Source organism: Vitis vinifera, chromosome 5 (genome assembly GCF_030704535.1).
Source record: "Vitis vinifera cultivar Pinot Noir 40024 chromosome 5, ASM3070453v1".
In the NCBI taxonomy this organism is placed as follows: domain Eukaryota; kingdom Viridiplantae; phylum Streptophyta; class Magnoliopsida; order Vitales; family Vitaceae; genus Vitis; species Vitis vinifera.
Genome location: NC_081809.1, coordinates 343575 through 360769, shown reverse-complemented (window position 1 = coordinate 360769; position 17195 = coordinate 343575). Strand labels below are relative to the sequence as shown.

Below are 17195 nucleotides of genomic sequence, written 5' to 3'. Positions count from 1 at the left end.
ACTTCTTGCTATGAAACAATTGTTAATAAAAATCGTTTCAATAATTCCTAGTTATGAAAAATACGTGAATAAGAAATAAAAATTAAAAACCAATATTTTTCATAACTTTGGATTATGATTATTTTGTCAAAACAATAAAATATACAAATTTGTACATAACTTCAAGTTATGAACTATTTTTCATATAAACATGTGCATAACTTCATATTATGAACTATTCATCTATAACTTCCAATTACTCAATATAATAAAAAGAAATTAAAAGTTAATATCTTTCATAATTTCAGGATATGATTATTTTGTCAGAACAAGAAAATATGTAAATTTGTACATAACTACAGGTTATGAACTATTCATTGTGTAAATTTGTGCATAACTTTAGGGTATAAACTATTTATTGTATAGATTTGTACATAACTTCAGGTTATGAACTATTCATTTTATAGCTTCTGACTATATAATATTATTTTGTATAACTTTCAGTTATACCGTATAATTAGAACTAAATAATTAAGAACTATATACATAGCTTTTTGCTATGTATTTGTAGTTTTGGATTTGTACATACCTTCAAGTTATGAATTATTCATTTGTACATATCATATAATGTTATTTTTATATAACTTCTAGTTATATATTATAATTAAAAAGTAATTGGGGATCATATGCATAACTTCCGACTATGTATTTGTAATTTTGTAATTTACCCTGTAACTTTTGGATATGAAAATTTTTCTATATAACTTCTAGTTATTAAATAATTAAAATATGTAATTATATGAAATATGATTAACATAGCTTCTGGCAATGAGATAAAATAAATAAAAATTATAATAATACAATGCATACTATTCATATTTCATTCAAAGAAAATAAGGCTACATACCTACAAGAAATTTTGCAGATGAATTCTTCTCTTTTTTTATCTCGAACACTCTTTTTTTTTTTTCTATATACTCAAAGCATCGTGTTGATAATGTGTCGTAAAATAATAAAGTGGAAAGAGAAGAAAATGAAAAAGAGAAATTAGAATGTAAAAAGAGAACGAAATAAATTTTCATTAGAGCTCTCGTCTTTTATAGAAAGTCACAAAGAAATATATATATCAATATGGATGATTATACACAAGTTTCGATCAAATTTCATATTTTATAAAAAGAACTTCATTATTATTTTTTTATTTTTTATTTTAACAAAATTTGAATAAATTTATATTTTAATATTTTAAAATAAAAACATTCAAAATTATGTATGATTTTTTATATTGTTTATATTTTTAATATTTAATTATCATATAAATGATGAGTTTTATGCTTTTAGTAATCAATTAAATAAATTTTAAAATAAAAGATGTAGAATAAATTTATTTATTAAAGTATTTTTTTAATAATGGTTTTTAATATAACTTGGGTGTACATATATATGTAACAAGGATGAAATAGCCCAAGTGATTGTTGCAATTCATTCTAAGCCTTTTGGCCGGGTTCAAATCCTGAAACACTTACCGTAAAAGTCACTATTATCAACATAAATTAATGAGGTCATTTTAGCTTCTTCAAGGTGGCCATTGAGGAATGCCAATTTCTTTAGGCAAGAAATTCCATTTAATGTGCCACATGATGTGCCTAGCCACCAATATTTGGTGGCGAAATAGTAGGTTAATGTTTTTGTCATTCCCTATATCTCATAACATTTGAAATAAAATATCACCAAGGAGTTTGAATACGTAATATTCTTGTTTTTATTGTCTTGTATGAAAATTTTATCATTTTACACTTTAGGAACCGACATTCAAAATCAACAATCCTATGTAATTATTCAAATATTTGCACATAAAAAATATCCAGAGAAAGCAGCCAAAGATAGAGACATAAGGCTATTAAAACCACAAAAATCAAGAGGCCGGAGAAGAAAGCAATTGACAGATTGAGTATTGATTTGCCGATTGCCATTGGTTGTTCCGTGCTATTCTCGTTCTAGAGACTTGAGAGAAAATGAGAAACAAGAATGAGGTGTGATTCATATGAAATACTTTATCCTTAATGGATTTTCAAAATGCTTTTGGTTAGTTCTAGACTTCTAATTAGAAGAAGAAATTAAAACCAAAGTGATACTCAATTTTTTTTTTAAAACAAATTAGTCAAACACACATGGAAACACTCACGCTTGCCTCGAAAAGAGAGCTTTTGATTTGTTAAAGGCCAATAAGGCCGAACCAAGCAACGCCAAAATTGAAGCCCATCCAAAACGATACTCTCGATAGACTGGATTTGGTTAACCTTTGGAGGAGCTGTAGGAATGGCAACAGGGCGAGTTCCGGATGGATCGCTGTAGACCCCCGGAAGCAGGGACTTTTTTTGAATTTTTATTTTTATTTTCCCGGGGCTCGACATGATGGGAGAGCTGTGTTTGGGGGCTCTGAGGCTGCAGGGGAGGCAGGGTTTTTGGGCGGCGGAGGAGACGGGATACAGCTGGCTTGCTGAGGAAGACTAAAAATAGGGGAAAGACACCTGAGAGAGGTGACCTGAGGGAGAGTTTTTGGAAACAGATGGATTTTTCGGAGGTAGCTTGGAGAGTTTTCATGAGAGCTTGAAGTCAGGCGAGCTTTCGCTTGTGGGGAGGATTTTTTCAGGTATGGATCCTGTTGGTTATCTTCTTTGTTTGTTTCGGGATATCATTTCTCGTTTTAGGTAAGTCTTTCCAGGTTGTATTTTTAGCTTTCAACGATCTCTGAATCAACCATGGGTTGGTTGACATTACTGTATCATTTTCTCTTCTTGGCTTAGCTGAAAAGCAACTTGAATCTGTTTCTAGCTTCATTGCGAGATATCTCAGATTTTATTCCCCTGTTTTGTATGAACCCATAGTCCCTCAATCCTCCTGCAGGCCCGTGGATGAAACAATGAAACAGGGTTTCACTCATTAATTTTCTGTTTTTATACTCTGTTTTTATAAAGGTTTTTTTTCACGTTCCTCTGTTCTGAATTGAATGGGACATGAGAGTGGTGTGACTTGGTTTGGTTTTGTCGATGGACCTCTTGAGATGGAAAACTTTCAGCACACTATAGACTTGAAGTCTTGTGATGAGGTCTGAGGACTGCGAATGCAGAATCACCAGTCGAAAGAAACGATTTACTATGTCTGTTAGATATATGAGGAAGAAGATGGCCAAAGAAAACCAGAGAGAGGAGGGGAAGGAGAGATTCCAGAGTTGTTCTCTAAGTGAGAGGAGAGTTCTCCTAGTTTGTGGAGGTTGATGAGGAGCAGTCTAGGATGTTTCTTCGTAACTGGAGGACCATGACGGACAGCCTTTCAGATCGTGAAACTCACCTATCCACGTCCACGAGGCCCATTAGATCTCCTTCTATCACTACACTACCACTCATCTAACTAATCAATATCCATGTTTTCCCCATGCATTCCTCTCTCTACACCACGTACACCACTCACTTTCACCCAATCCATGCACCATGGTTCCCAAGCACGCCCCCTGCTCATCACCTTTTTTTTAGTTTTATACCCGTCTCTCCATTCCACACCTACATCCATTTCTCTCTCTAGATTTATTCATACCCATTTTCTACACATCCCCACCTCTCATCCCTCTGCCTCCGCATGGCCACCCCAACCACTATATCCACTTCTCCTCATGCCGTTCATCCCCCCACCCGTTCATTGTCATCATTTCTGCATACATGAAGGCCCCATGCAAACCGGACCCATCTCCACACCCATTTTTCATCCCTCACATATCCATCACCAAGACCCGACCTCCATTTCTTCTTCATACCCATCTTACTAACCTTCACACTCATCTCTCTCTCTCTCTACACCACGTGCCATCTCAAACTCGTTTTTTTCACTCTTCCAACCCACTTCCTTCCTCAATCCTCACGCATGCATGGCCACCACCTTCCATACCCCTCTCCTCAAGTTCGCTCAGTCGGCTGGATCAATGGCAGCATTGGGGCTCCTCCTCTCCATGCATCTCTTCTCCAGCGCCGCTGGCACAGCAAGATCGACGCCAATCCGAAGCGGCATGCGGTGGTTCCTGCTCTCGCCATCTCAACCACCTCCGCTCTCATAGTCTTCGTCGCCTCCGGCGCCTTCATCGGTAGCGCGTGGTTCAGTGACCAACTCCAGATGGCGCCGCCACCCAAGCTGGCAGCAATCCCACCCTCAGATCGCTAGCAGCTTCTTCTCTGACGCGGGCATGGTGCGTCTAGACCCGCTCCGGCCAGGTGGATAGCCGCGCCGGTCGTCGACGACGGCGACAGCGTCTCTTGGTGCCGCCGGTGGTGAAGGCTCTCTTCGAGGATGATGGTGCGTTCAGGGGGAAAGCTAGGAAGAAGATGAAGTCTTGGTTTTTGGGCTTGGGCTAAGGCTAGGCCCAGTTTTGTGTTTGGTTTTGGGTTGGGGGCACTAGGCCCAGGTTTGTGATGGGTGGTTGCATTGGGTTTGCTTATGAAGGCTTTGGGCTTGGGTTTGGATTTGGAGCCCAGGCCCAAGCCTATGCTGAAGATGGGGCCTTTGTCTTGAGCCCCTTTCTATTATTATTATTATTATTATTATTATTAATTATTATCATTGCTATTATTATTATTATTATTATTATTATTATTATTATTATTATGGTTATTATTATTGTTACTATTATTATTATTATTATTATTATTAATTATTATTATCATTGTTATTATTATTATTATTATTAACCATTATTATCATTGTCATTATCATTATTATCAATTGTTACCATCATTGTTATTATTATTATTGTTATTATTGTTATTATCATTGTTACTATTATTACTATCATTATTATCATTATTCTTGTCATTATTATTATTATCATCACTATGATTATCATTAATTCACATTTTCAAAATCTATTTATTATTATTATTACTATCATTAATCCAAACTTTCAAAACCCCATAATTATTATTACTAACCCAAATTTCAAAATCTATTTATTATCATTATTTTTATCATCATTAACCCAAACTTTCAAAACATCATTATTATCATTATTATTAATTCACATTTTCAAAATCTAGTTATTATTATTATTATCATCATTAATCCAAACTTCCAAAAATCTCATTATTATTAACTCAACTTTCAAAATCTATTTATTATTATTATTACTATCATTAATCCAAACTTTCAAAACCCCATAATTATTATTACCAACCCAAATTTCAAAATCTATTTATTATCATTATTTTTATCATCATTAACCCAAACTTTCAAAACCTCATTATTATCATTATTATTAATTCACATTTTCAAAATCTATTTATTATTATTATTACTATCATTAATTCAAACTTTCAAAACCCCATAATTATTATTACTAACCCAACTTTCAAAATCTATTTATTATTATTATTACTATCATTAATTCAAACTTTCAAAACCTTATTATTATTATTACTATCATTAATCCAAACTTTCAAAACCCTATTATTATTATTACTAACCCAAACTTTCAAAAATCTCATTATTATTATTATTATTAACTCAACTTTCTCATTATTATTATTATTATTAACTCAACTTTCAAAGTCTATTTATTATTATTATTATTATCATTAATCCAAACTTCCAAAAATCTCATTATTATTATTATTATTAACTCAAATTTCAAAGTCTATTTATTATTATTATTATCATCATTAATCCAAACTTTCAAAAATCTCATTATTATTATTATTATTAACTCAACTTTCAAAATCTATTTATTATTATTATTATCATCATTAATCCAAACTTTCAAAAATCTCATTATTATTATTATTATTAACTCAACTTTCAACATCTATTTATTATTATTATTATCATCATTAATCCAAACTTTCAAAAATCTCATTATTATTGTTATTATTACCTCAACTTTCAAAAATCTCATTATTATTATTATTGTTGACTCAACTTTCAAAACCTTATTATTATTATTATTATTATTAATTCAAACTTTCTAACTTCCAATTTCCAAGCCCAATTTATAAAAATTCAACCTTTAAATAATATTTCAAAATTCCGATCTTTAAAATTCAATTCCAATTTCCGAAAATTCTCATACTCACTTTAATCTATTTAATTATTATTATTTTATGTATTAAAAAATTCCACTTTAAACAATTCTTTAAAATTTCCGACTTTCAAATTTAATTTCTAATTTCCGAAATTCCAATTTCCATAGTTATTTATTTGATCCTTATTATTTTCATTATTATTATTATTTCATTTGTTTATTCTAAAATTCAATTTTAAACAATTCATTAAAATTTCCAACTTCCGATTTTAATTTCTAATTCCGAAAATTCCGATATTCACATTAATCCATTTAATTATTATTATTTTAGTTAATTATTTTGAAATTCCATTTTAAACAATTCTTCAAAATTCCAATTTTTGAACTTAATTTTTGATTTCCAAAATTCTAATTTCTTTCAAATTTAATATCCAAAATTCAAATTCTTAAATTTAATTCTCAAGACTCTAGTCTTCAAATAACTTTCGAGACTTCAATTTCCAAATAAATCTCAAAAATCCAATTTTCTCTCGAACAGTTTTAATTCCACTCCGATATTTAAATAATGTTCTATTTCTTTTAATTTATACACAAGCAAGAATGATGAATCTTCATAATTTCGAAATAATGGGATTCGTGAGATTAATTCATGCAATATGAATCGGGCTTTGGTGGGGCCCAAAATATGTGATTTCCTTATGACTGACTGACTGATTGTTTGATTTATTTTGTTCCTTGACATACGCATAATTTTATCTATTCGTGATTCACTAATCCTGTTTCATGATAGCGCATTCGTGACTAGAGAACCAGGTACGTATCCACTCACATTTTGTTCATTCTTTATACATGTTTTGATTCTCATATGTGCATGATCGCTTCGAGTATTCATTGATTTTCTCATTGATTGTCATGTCAGCTTCATTTTATTAGTAGAGACCCGATTTTAGAGACTTAGAAGGGTGCTACGGTTTTTACCGTACCTTCCTGATAAGTAACCTGACTCCCGAACCCGATCCGATTTTTCACAGACCACCTTTTCCAAAGTAAGGAGTTACACTTAGAGTTTTCTTTCTTATTTTATTTACCTTTTAAAAACAAAATAAAAATAAGTGGCGACTCCAAGTCATTTTTCTTAATCAATATAAAATCAATTTTTCAAAATTAAAATCGAGTTCGCCATCGAGTGGGAAACGCATTGAGCCGAAATGCGGGGTCCACAATCGCCCTCATCCCAACCCCGCCTCATTTGTTCAGAACAATTCTCATTTCCGTCTCATTTAAAAAATTAAACGGGACGACGTAGGAAGGGGCGGGTATGACCATTCTGCCCCGTTTAACTTTTTTTTGAATTTTTTTTTAAATTATTTTTAAAATTTTTAATTACATTAAAATAAATATATTTCATAAATAATTAAATTAGTATATTTTTTATAACTTATTTTATTATTATTTATATTAAAAATAGTAAAATAAAAATTAATTTTATATATAATCGAGGTAGGGTGGGGTAATACCTTAACTCACCCCAAATCAGTCCTGGATTTAAAAAAAAATCTCAAATATATTTAAAACTCGTTTATTAAAATTGAATCTCATCTCATTAAGAACGGGTATTCAAAAAAACTCGTCCCATCATCATCAGGAAATCTTATCCCTTCCTGGAAGGAGCGTAAGGAAAGTGCTGTAGATAATCGACGATAGGAACAAACAACTTGTCGGTCGGCATCTTGACCATACAAACAAACAACAACTTGTCTTGTTTGTGGTCCGCAACTGTAGCGTGGCATGATAAATGATGACAAGAGTGAGAAAGAGACAGTTATAGTTTCATTTTAACTCTTAGTCAGCTAACCCTTCGAAATTGAGATCGGGCCTTTGGAATTTGGGGAAGGAAAGCAATGGAGGGAATAGAGCACACAACTGTAAGGGCAAATGGAATCAACATTCACCTGGCGGAGAAAGGACAAGGTCCCATCATTCTACTCCTCCATGGCTTCCCCGAGTTTTGGTACTCCTGGCGCCACCAGATCCACGCCCTCGCCTCTCTTGGCTACCGAGCGGTGGCTCCTGACCTCCGGGGCTACGGCGACAGCGACGCCCCGGCGGACGTCGATAGCTACACTTACTTTCACCTGGTGGGCGACCTTATCGGAGTGCTGGACGCCATCGGCGCCGACAAGGTGTTCGTGGTGGGCCACGATTGGGGAGCCTTCATTGGTTGGAATTTATGCTTGTTTCGCCCTGATAGAGTGAAGGCTTTGGTGAACCTGAGTGTTTCTTTTTCTCCAAGAAACGCCATGAATAAGCCACTCCAGACCTTCCGGGCTCTCTACGGAGACGACTACTACATTTGCAGATTTCAGGTACGTTGTTTGGTGACTTTCTCAGAATTCTACTTATAATAGCATTACCAATAATCAGGAAAAGGTTAGAATAACTCATATATATATATATATATAAAATCATTGATGGGACATCCCAAATCGCAGTTATACGTTGTTAGCATGGGCACTTTTTATTGCAGGAGCCTGGGGCCATAGAAACTGAGTTTGCTGAGATCGGCATTGACAAAGTTCTCAAGTATTTTCTCACTTCATTACCCGCTGGTCCATTGTTTCTGCCAAAAGGAAAAGCCTTAAGAGATCAACTAGGCATCCCGATTACCTTGCCCTCTTGGTTGTCTGAGGAAGAACTCAACTATTATGTGACCAAATATGAGAATACAGGCTTCACAGGAGGATTAAACTACTACAGAAATCTTGACCTGTATGTTGCCTTCAAAATTATTTTCACTGGTTATCATAATGTTTTTTTTTTTATGTCTGAATCATGCTGCCCATAGTCATTATTCCTTTACTCCTTTCTGCAGAAGTTGGGAACTCACAGCACCCTGGACCGGGAGTCAAGTTGAAGTTCCGGCCAAGTTTATTGTGGGTGACCTGGACCTTACTTATAATACCCCTGGCTTTAATGAATCTATGACCTTCGATGAGTTGAAGAAACATGTGCCACTTTTGGAGGAGGTAGTTGTGATGAAAGGAGTTGGCCATTTTCTCCAGGAAGAAAAGGCAGATGAGATCAACCAACACATCCATGCCTTCTTCCAGAGGTTCTGATTTCCAATTTTATCTCCATATCTCTTTCCGCTATATTTCATGTGTGATAATAAGTGGGTCTACTTATAACATGGAATCCAGTTGGGTTCTGCTTACTTGCATTAAGGTTGGAGACACTTCTTTCAGAGGCCAATTCATGTGATCTCAAAAATCACATTTAGGCCACCGGGTTTCAATATTAGAAAAAGTGATGTGAAATTCCGTAATAAATATGGTTGAAATTTAAGGTTCCAATTGTACGCTTCTACCCACCCAATATTATAGATATGCCAGATCAAGTATAAATGTCATATAGAAGATCACAACAAAAACAATCATAATGAATTTTGAAAGTTTCTCTCTGTTTTACTCACCACTCTACCAGTGCCAGAGCCTGGGACTTCTCTTAGGGGGCAAGAAGGAAAATATTATATTATAGTTAAAGGTAATTAATAGTAATTATTATTTTTAATATTAATTATGAAAATATATCAAATTAAACAACCATAGAATTAAGAATATTTTTATAAAAAAAAGTTATAGATTTTATAAAAAAATAAATTATCAAGAATATTTAAAGAAAATTTTCAAAAGAAATATTAAAAATAGAAAGAAAAACCATTATAAATTTTCAATAATTTTAGTCCTTTTGTAGCAAAAACCTTTAAAATTATTTTAAAAAATTTAATCATTTTTATTATAAATTTTGACATTTTTCAAATAACTAAATATCAATGTTTTAAAAATTGTATTTCTCGTTGAATCAGAAAAGTTATAGGTTCATAGTTTACTGGTTGGATGGATGGTCGAACCACAGTTAAAATATATAATTTATATTTTATTAAAAATGAAAATAATATTAAGAAATTAATATATATATATATATATAATTAAAATCAATAATATTTATTTTTTTTCATCTTTTATATAGATGTATTAATATTTTAAATTTTGGTAAATAATATATATATATATATATATGTATAATATTTAAATATAAAAATTTATATTGAAAATGGAAAAAAAATTGTATTATGTACCTTTATATACATCATTTTGAACCTTCCATTCATTCAATTTTCAGTTCGAATTTTCTAAATAGGATCCTACTATTAGTTTTGGAGAGACCCGAGTGTAAGCATCGTCTACCTCCCGAGAGACCCGACGCAGAAAATTTTGGAGAGATTTCGTCTCTTGTATGGAGATGACTTCTACGTTTGCAGGTTTCAGGTATCTACGTTGCTTAATTTTCTACCTTCCTTGTTCATCAAATGAAATGAATCATTCCTTTTATTGCTTTCTTGTTTCAGTCTCTACCTTATCTATTAGTTTGATGAAGCTCATTTGGTTATTAAACTCAACCATCTTTTTCTCCTTGTATATTCATTTTTAAATTTATTTATCTTCTCTCTCGTCTCATAATGTGGGGATGGTCCCGTACGTACGTAGCTGTAGTTGGATTTTATAAATACGACCAAAATGGCTCACAATTCATAAAATTATTGGAAAATTAATTGATATACGCAAGATAATGGTTATGAGAATAGACCCAAATGATGGTAACAGGCCACCTTAGTGATGGGGATGAGTGATATTTGTTGCAGGAGCCTGGAAAAATGGAAGCTGAGGAACAGAGGGAGTTCTTAAGTTTTTCCTCACTAAATTACCGCCCGGTCCTCTGTATCTTCCAAAGGAAAATCCCTTTGGATATGAACCAGGCACTCCAATTCCTTTGCCCTCTTGGCTGTCTGAGGAAGAACTTAACTACTACGTTTCCAAATTTGACAAGACAGGCTTCCTTGGAGGATTGAACTACTACCGAATTTTTGATAGGTATATTATGACTTATCACTTATTGTTGCCCTCCGGTCCGGTCCAGTCCAGTCCACGCTTCGATTTTATCTAGTCTCTGGGATTTGGGTGGGGTTCCTGAGCCTGATAACTGTTCTTTTAAAACTTTATTCTTTACTGCAGAAGCTGGGAATTCAACAGCACCATGGTCCGGGAGTCCGATCATAGTACCCAGTAAGTTCATCATGGGGGACCTGGACATCACTTACAATTTCACAGGCATTAAAGAATATATAGAGTGCCACTTCTGGAGGAAGTAGTTGTGTTGGAAGGGTTGGGTCACTTTCTCCAGGAAGAAAAGCCAGATGAGATCAACAAACAACTCCATGACTTCTTTCAGAAGTTCTGGTTTCCTTTCATATCTTTTCACTAAATCGTTGTTGTCCTGTGAGGAATTTTGTGTTATGAACCAGTTGGAAGACTTCTTCCACTTCCACACATCAATAAAACAGCTCACTATTTTTTTTCTCTTTCTTTTGGTCTAAACTTGTTTGGGATTCTTTAGATACGACCATTTTAGATTAAACCCTTCTCAAACCACATTTTAAGCACAAAGGTCCAAGTAATCAAAGCATTATGTAAGAGATCACTTACCCATTTTTATTTGTGAAATCAGTCATCTAAATGACAACACACAACTTCCTAGAAATGATTTCAAGCTATGCATAAAGCCTAATCGGGTGTAGCAGATACCATAAGGTGTGCTTAAATGCAATTCCCCATGTAATAATCTTGAAAAATTTTAACTTTCAGAGTCTGACATCATGTATCCGAAAAGAGAAGTTCATGATGTACTAATTTAGTGGGGAATAATCCAGCCTTACAAGGCTTTTCCTTTATTGTTGCCCAAATCAAGCCCAACAAAATAATCCATTTTAAATAAGGATATACCAAGAAATATGAGTCAACCCTTTTCTCGAGTTGAAGGACAAGTACCGCAGGAACCATCAATGGCAATCACCACAGGGCTGATTTGGGCAGCTTAACAACTTTCTGGCCTTCGACGCTTTTCAACATTGAAGTGAACGTCCAGGTGGTCAGTTATGCCAGCTGTTATCTTCTGACCTACTTTTACAGGGCCAACACCTGGTGGAGTGCCTGCACAAACATGATCAACAACACAATTAGCAGACATTTTATTTATGCTTCATTTCATGTTTATCTCATAGAGGTCAATATGGCTGAATTGGTATAATCATGGGGGTTTTGAATGATCAAAATTAACCATATCAATGTTCATGTTAGATCATTTTAGTAGTGAACCATAACAAGCTGCATTCTATGGTGAATCAGTGGTTCCAATTGATGCTCTTTCTCCTATGACAGCCATCTGTTGATAAACAAATAAAATTGCTTCAGGCATATGTATTGATGTGTTCTTGATACGACTTACAAAGCTGTCAAGAAGAACACCATCAACATCTGCACCTGGCAGAGCAGTCCCTTTAGAGTAACTAAGGGCTACACTTCCGGAAGCATTGGACTCAAGCTGAGGTTGGGTAGGTTACAACACCAACCTGAATTTTTCTGATATAAGCCATTGCTGATTGCAAATTTCAATTTCAAGTTTCAACAGTATATCTTGAAGAATACAACTAATTTTGAATTCTAGGCAAGGATATATAATGTTCAAATCCTAACTTTGGAAGAACAAGAATTTTGGTACTTTGAAAATTTAAATGACAGTATTTAATATGTGATCTGTCAATGGCCATGCATTTTTCAATTTTTTTTCCTTTTACAGATCAGATAATCATAAATTCCCGCAAAAGTGAACACCTAGAAAATGAGGACCATAAAACATAACTTTCAGCATACAGAAAGAACATCAAGTTCGCTAAAAGGGGCTAATATGTTGCTAATCTGCTACATGTCAAGTAGGCCAAGATATGCATTTTGCTAATAGTAGATCTTTGCTAATAGTGTTTAAGAATCAAAATTTCAACAACAGAAGCAAGAAAAATAACAATGCAATACCTGTAAGTATGACATCTCCTTCAAGAAGTGTCATGATAGAACTTATGTGGCTAATGAGAAATGGGATCTTAAAAATCATATCTTTTGTTGAGCCTTTCTGCCTTATTTCTCCATCCACCTATGGTGAAATAAATCTTTTCAATCTCAGTAAGTTTGGAATCACCAACAAAAATCATCAATTCATCTATAGAGCACTGAAGGAAAATTGAGAATCAAGTATGAAAACTTTGGGACCTTTAACCAGAGTTCCAAGTTGTCAGGGTCTGACACCATTGATGTGGGCAGCTGCAAAAAAATATTTGGTATATCAAATTATAGAACTAATTCAGGATATAGCTAGAAATGATACATGCTCAGAGAAGAATCAAATTGAAAGTAAGCACCTAAAGCCCTGTTATTATCTCCTCCAATGCAAGCATGGCAAGAAAAAATGGTAAGCTGGTACCTACTACCTAATCTAGTGGAGTAGAAGTGTCACATGCATACATGCTAATGTGACTGTAGCACTTTTTTTTTTTTTTTTTCTTTTCATAACATCATAAAAAAATGTGTATGTATATGATAGTGGGGAGGTTAAGACTTGAGAGAAAAGTAGAGGGAAAGAGATATTAATGACTTCAATAGGAAGAAGAGTTAGCTCCTAATCAACTTCATCTAATTGCTTAATTAAGCTACTACATTTCAAATGCATTCAGGAATACAAAAAGCAAAAGGAAACAGAAAAGGTCAAAAAAAAAAAAAAAGAGCCTTTTATTGGTGTAAAACTATAAACAGGGGAAGCGTAGCCAATGGAATGGTTTCCCTTTCCCCCCAGAATTGCCCCCTTTTGTGTTTCAACCACCTAAAACAAACAAGTTATAAAAGTGATCTAAAGACTATTTAAGAAGCTCGGTCAACCCACTCCCCAGCTGACATTTATTTGGTGTTTGTGATGGCCCTTTACACTCCACTCCAGCAATTATACCCCTATAGTCTGAAATTCCCTTTTCAATCTTTAAACTTAATTTGAACTAACTTCCTTAGCAGAAAGACATAAAAGAAATACTCAAATCATTTCTTACAACAGAACTGATTGGTGTGAAAGTATCCTGTCCCTTAGATACAGTCCATGGCAAACCTGCAGACTGGCAAAAAGCACAAAAATGGAATCAGCATTTAAAAAACAAAATAAAACAATGCAAAACAGAACAAAAAAAAATGAATATAATATCCTACCTATTGAACTTGTATAAAAGCTAAAGAACAAAAGTTATACCTTTGCAGAAGCTTGGATTTCTCTTGCAGTCATATCCAGTGCAACTGCATAACCTGAAGCACCAAAAAAAGGTGATAATTATGAATGCATACATCATATTGCAGAGAAAAGCATCAATATGTGGGCAAAAAATAATACCATTAAAGAAAACATAATATGATCAGCTCTAACAGTGGGTAATTTAATTGTAAGGGTTAATTTCATCCACCTTCCCTTAGGTTTGGACAAAATACACTTAGTCACCATTAGTTTGGAATTTTATCAAATATCACCTTTACTTTTGAGTCAAAGGGAAGGTGTGCGAAATTAACAAATTAGAAGGATAGGAGAGGTATTTGACGAAATTTCAAACTAACGATGGGTAAGTGTATTTAGTCCAAGCCTCGAGGGAGGTGACTGAAATTAACCCTTAATTTTTAATAAGTGAACCATTCATTTTCAACAAAACAAACCTCATCTCTTATTCTCTCCCACCTTAACTGCAGATGAAATTAGAACCAGAAAAAAAGAAATAAAGAATAAGAATAAGAAGAAAAATGTCATAGAACTGCCCATAAAGTATTTCCAAGCAAATACAGAAAGAAAATACTGGTCAAGAAATGTTATACATGCTGTATCATGCCATACCATGCTATATAAAAATCATGAGTTCTCAAGCCCAAAATCATCTTTTCTTCTTTCTTTTTTGTTGTTAGGTCCCAATCCCAAATTCCATCAGTAAAGTAATAGAGAATATCTAACCAACCACAGATCCATGTAATCTACACTAATCCCCAATAACCACTTCATACTATATGTTATAGTAGAAATCAGAATCACAAAATGCAACGGGAATATTCAGAACCCATGTAAAGGTGAGCTCCACTTATCAACAATACCCAGAGATTATGCATAATACTGTCAAGCATTGCTATGAAAACCTAACAAAAAAGCATAGGTTGAGTAATCAAGCATCTTAGGTTGAGTTTGTTTCAGCAGATTCATGACAAACGGATGATGGTGCATTGCTGCAAATCATTGAATCTGTCAAATTACTCTGTTCTCAGTTGCATTGAATTGGAGATGAGGCCCCAGTGACACAGCCGCAATTTGATTGTTTCATTTTTATTTTTTTTTATAGGTAAGGAAAAATCTCATATAGAAAGAGGTGCCAAAAAAGCGACTCAAGGTATACAATACCTATACACTCACCGCCAAAACGGCCAAAAAAGAAGAAAAACACCCAGCTAGCCCAACAAACAACCTTAGTTAGAACCAACCAATCAATAAAACTAACAATAGTTAGAGGGCAATCAACTATAAACAACTTGGCCTCTGACCAAAGAAAAAGAACAAAAGAGTATTTAAGTCTCTAGATTGACAACACATTATCCTTGAAGGTCAATCTATTTCTCGCCTTCCAAACCATTCAAAAAATGTAGAGAGGAACTGCTCGTCACACCTTCTTGCGCTTTTTGCCCACAAAAGAACCATGTCAACTAAGTAGAGTCTCTCTAACTGATGAAAGCAGCACCCATGACACCCCAAACAAATTGAAAAGTAAATCCCATAAGACCCTTGTTTTTGAACAATGTAGAAGAAGATGGTCTATGGTCTCCTCTTTCTCAAGGCACATAAAACATCTATTTGCCAAGGCCCATCCTCTTTTCTGAACAAGATCCGGGATTAAGGCTTTGCCCCACGTAGCCTCCCAAGCAAAAATGCTAATCTTGGGTTGCACCTACACATTCCAAATGCAGCTAGAAGGAAACAAAGAAGGACATCTATTTGCAATTTGATTGTTTTATATATCAATGGATTTAGAATTCAATTAGAATTCCAGATAGCTCACTCCCCAACCCAAAGGAAAAAAGCATAATTTCAAACTAAAACCAGGGCTCTCAATTTCAAATCAAATCTAATTAAAAAATATTCTATCGAAGAATTCACATAGAATAAGCTGAATAAAGCTAACGTTTGGCATCCCAAAAATCGAAAAGGAAGCCCCTTTGCAAAATGTATCAACATAGCGCCAGTAATTGGGGTTTTTTCCGTATCTGAATCAAAGTGAAGATCATGTTAAGGGCGTACCTCCAACATAATCCATGGCAGCAGACTCAGGAACATCACGAGCTTTCTGCCCAATCACAACCGCCAATTCCACTTCATGATGAAGTGATTCCAAGGGATGTGGAACCAGGATCGTCCCTCCATTTTCCAAGTAGGACGAGGTCGGCTTCAGGAACAACACCGGCTCCTGAAAGTAACCATAAAACTCAATTCTATAATTGAAAATATATATATATATTGCAACTGTATCCATGAGAAAGTCCTTATGATTTGCTGTTTGTTTGGTGAGAAAATGAAGGAAAAAGAAAAGGAAAAGGAAATTTGCGGGAGAGACCTTGGGAACGGCGTTGCCGAGCTCTTTGGCATGAGCAGCATAGTTTCTGCCGACGGCAACGATCTTAGTGCCCATTTGCAGGAGCTTCAGGTAAGCAGAAGATGCCGTCGCCATCACCTCCAAATCACTATTCTCTGTCAAAACGATCACTTTCTGGTTTAGGGCACTAAACTTCTCTTGAAGGAGTTTGGCACTTTTTTCTCAATCAGAGTCTAATCGATGGTCAAATCTTCCCCGGATTTGCCTTCTCGATGTAACTTCTTTTTACGTTTTTTCTTTTTTTCTTAAATTTCTGTCTGTAAATGAAATCCAATTTTTGTAGAAGTAATTGAAATTTTCATTTTATAATTTAGTTTATTCTTTCTATTAGAATAAAAAAAATCCCCAAAAATATTCCAAACACTGATCTCCGCCACCATTTACCAGTTTAATGCTCTTCATATAAAATAGAAATAAAAAAGTTGAGCACTTTGGGGAAAATAGTTATCAAAATCAAATAATTCTTAAAACAAAATTCAAAATTCTACTTTAAAACTCATATATTAAAAAAAATTGAATTGTTATTCCCCAATTCATTATATAATCTAAAGG

The 17195-nt window shown here is 34.1% G+C and overlaps 2 protein-coding genes across 4 annotated transcripts; one reads left to right on the top strand and one right to left on the bottom strand.

The window, feature by feature from the left end:
* Window positions 1–7729: 7729 nt before the first annotated feature.
* LOC100246529 (uncharacterized) lies at window positions 7730–11462 on the top strand. Of its 3 annotated transcripts, none has more exons than XM_019220223.2 (5): window positions 7730–8406; window positions 8568–8809; window positions 8913–9152; window positions 10241–10368; window positions 11113–11462. In XM_019220223.2, exons 1-4 carry the CDS (start codon window positions 7942–7944, stop codon window positions 10344–10346), a joined length of 1053 nt encoding a protein of 350 aa, XP_019075768.1. In that variant the 5' UTR covers window positions 7730–7941; the 3' UTR covers window positions 10347–10368; window positions 11113–11462. The 3 variants fall into 3 exon arrangements, with proteins under 3 accessions (XP_019075768.1, XP_002270853.2, XP_059592673.1); XM_002270817.4 differs by lacking the exon at window positions 11113–11462 and adding an exon at window positions 10743–10964; XM_059736690.1 differs by lacking the exon at window positions 10241–10368 and having other exon boundaries at window positions 7732–8406.
* A 229-nt stretch (window positions 11463–11691) lies between these two features.
* LOC100251672 (probable acylpyruvase FAHD1, mitochondrial) lies at window positions 11692–17017 on the bottom strand. The gene is made up of 7 exons (XM_002270746.5): window positions 16605–17017; window positions 16292–16457; window positions 14222–14274; window positions 14028–14090; window positions 13201–13251; window positions 12967–13084; window positions 11692–12087 (listed from the first exon to the last, which is right to left on the bottom strand). The coding sequence occupies exons 1-7, from the start codon at window positions 16716–16718 to the stop codon at window positions 11972–11974; spliced, it is 681 nt and encodes a 226-aa protein (XP_002270782.1). The 5' UTR covers window positions 16719–17017; the 3' UTR covers window positions 11692–11971.
* Between the last annotated feature and the right edge of the window lie 178 nt (window positions 17018–17195).

Coding starts and splice junctions, on each gene's coding strand:
- LOC100246529 (XM_019220223.2), top strand. CDS start 7,942: ATGGAGGGAATAGAGCACACAACTGTAAGGGCAAATGGAATCAACATT. Junction 8,810..8,912: donor TACTACAGAAATCTTGACCT/GTATGTTGCCTT, acceptor TCCTTTCTGCAG/AAGTTGGGAACTCACAGCAC. Junction 9,153..10,240: donor ATCCATGCCTTCTTCCAGAG/GTTCTGATTTCC, acceptor TTTTCTAAATAG/GATCCTACTATTAGTTTTGG.
- LOC100251672 (XM_002270746.5), bottom strand. CDS start 16,718: ATGGCGACGGCATCTTCTGCTTACCTGAAGCTCCTGCAAATGGGCACT. Junction 14,091..14,221: donor AAATCCAAGCTTCTGCAAAG/GTATAACTTTTG, acceptor GCTTTTTGCCAG/TCTGCAGGTTTGCCATGGAC. Junction 13,085..13,200: donor ACTTGGAACTCTGGTTAAAG/GTCCCAAAGTTT, acceptor ATTTCACCATAG/GTGGATGGAGAAATAAGGCA.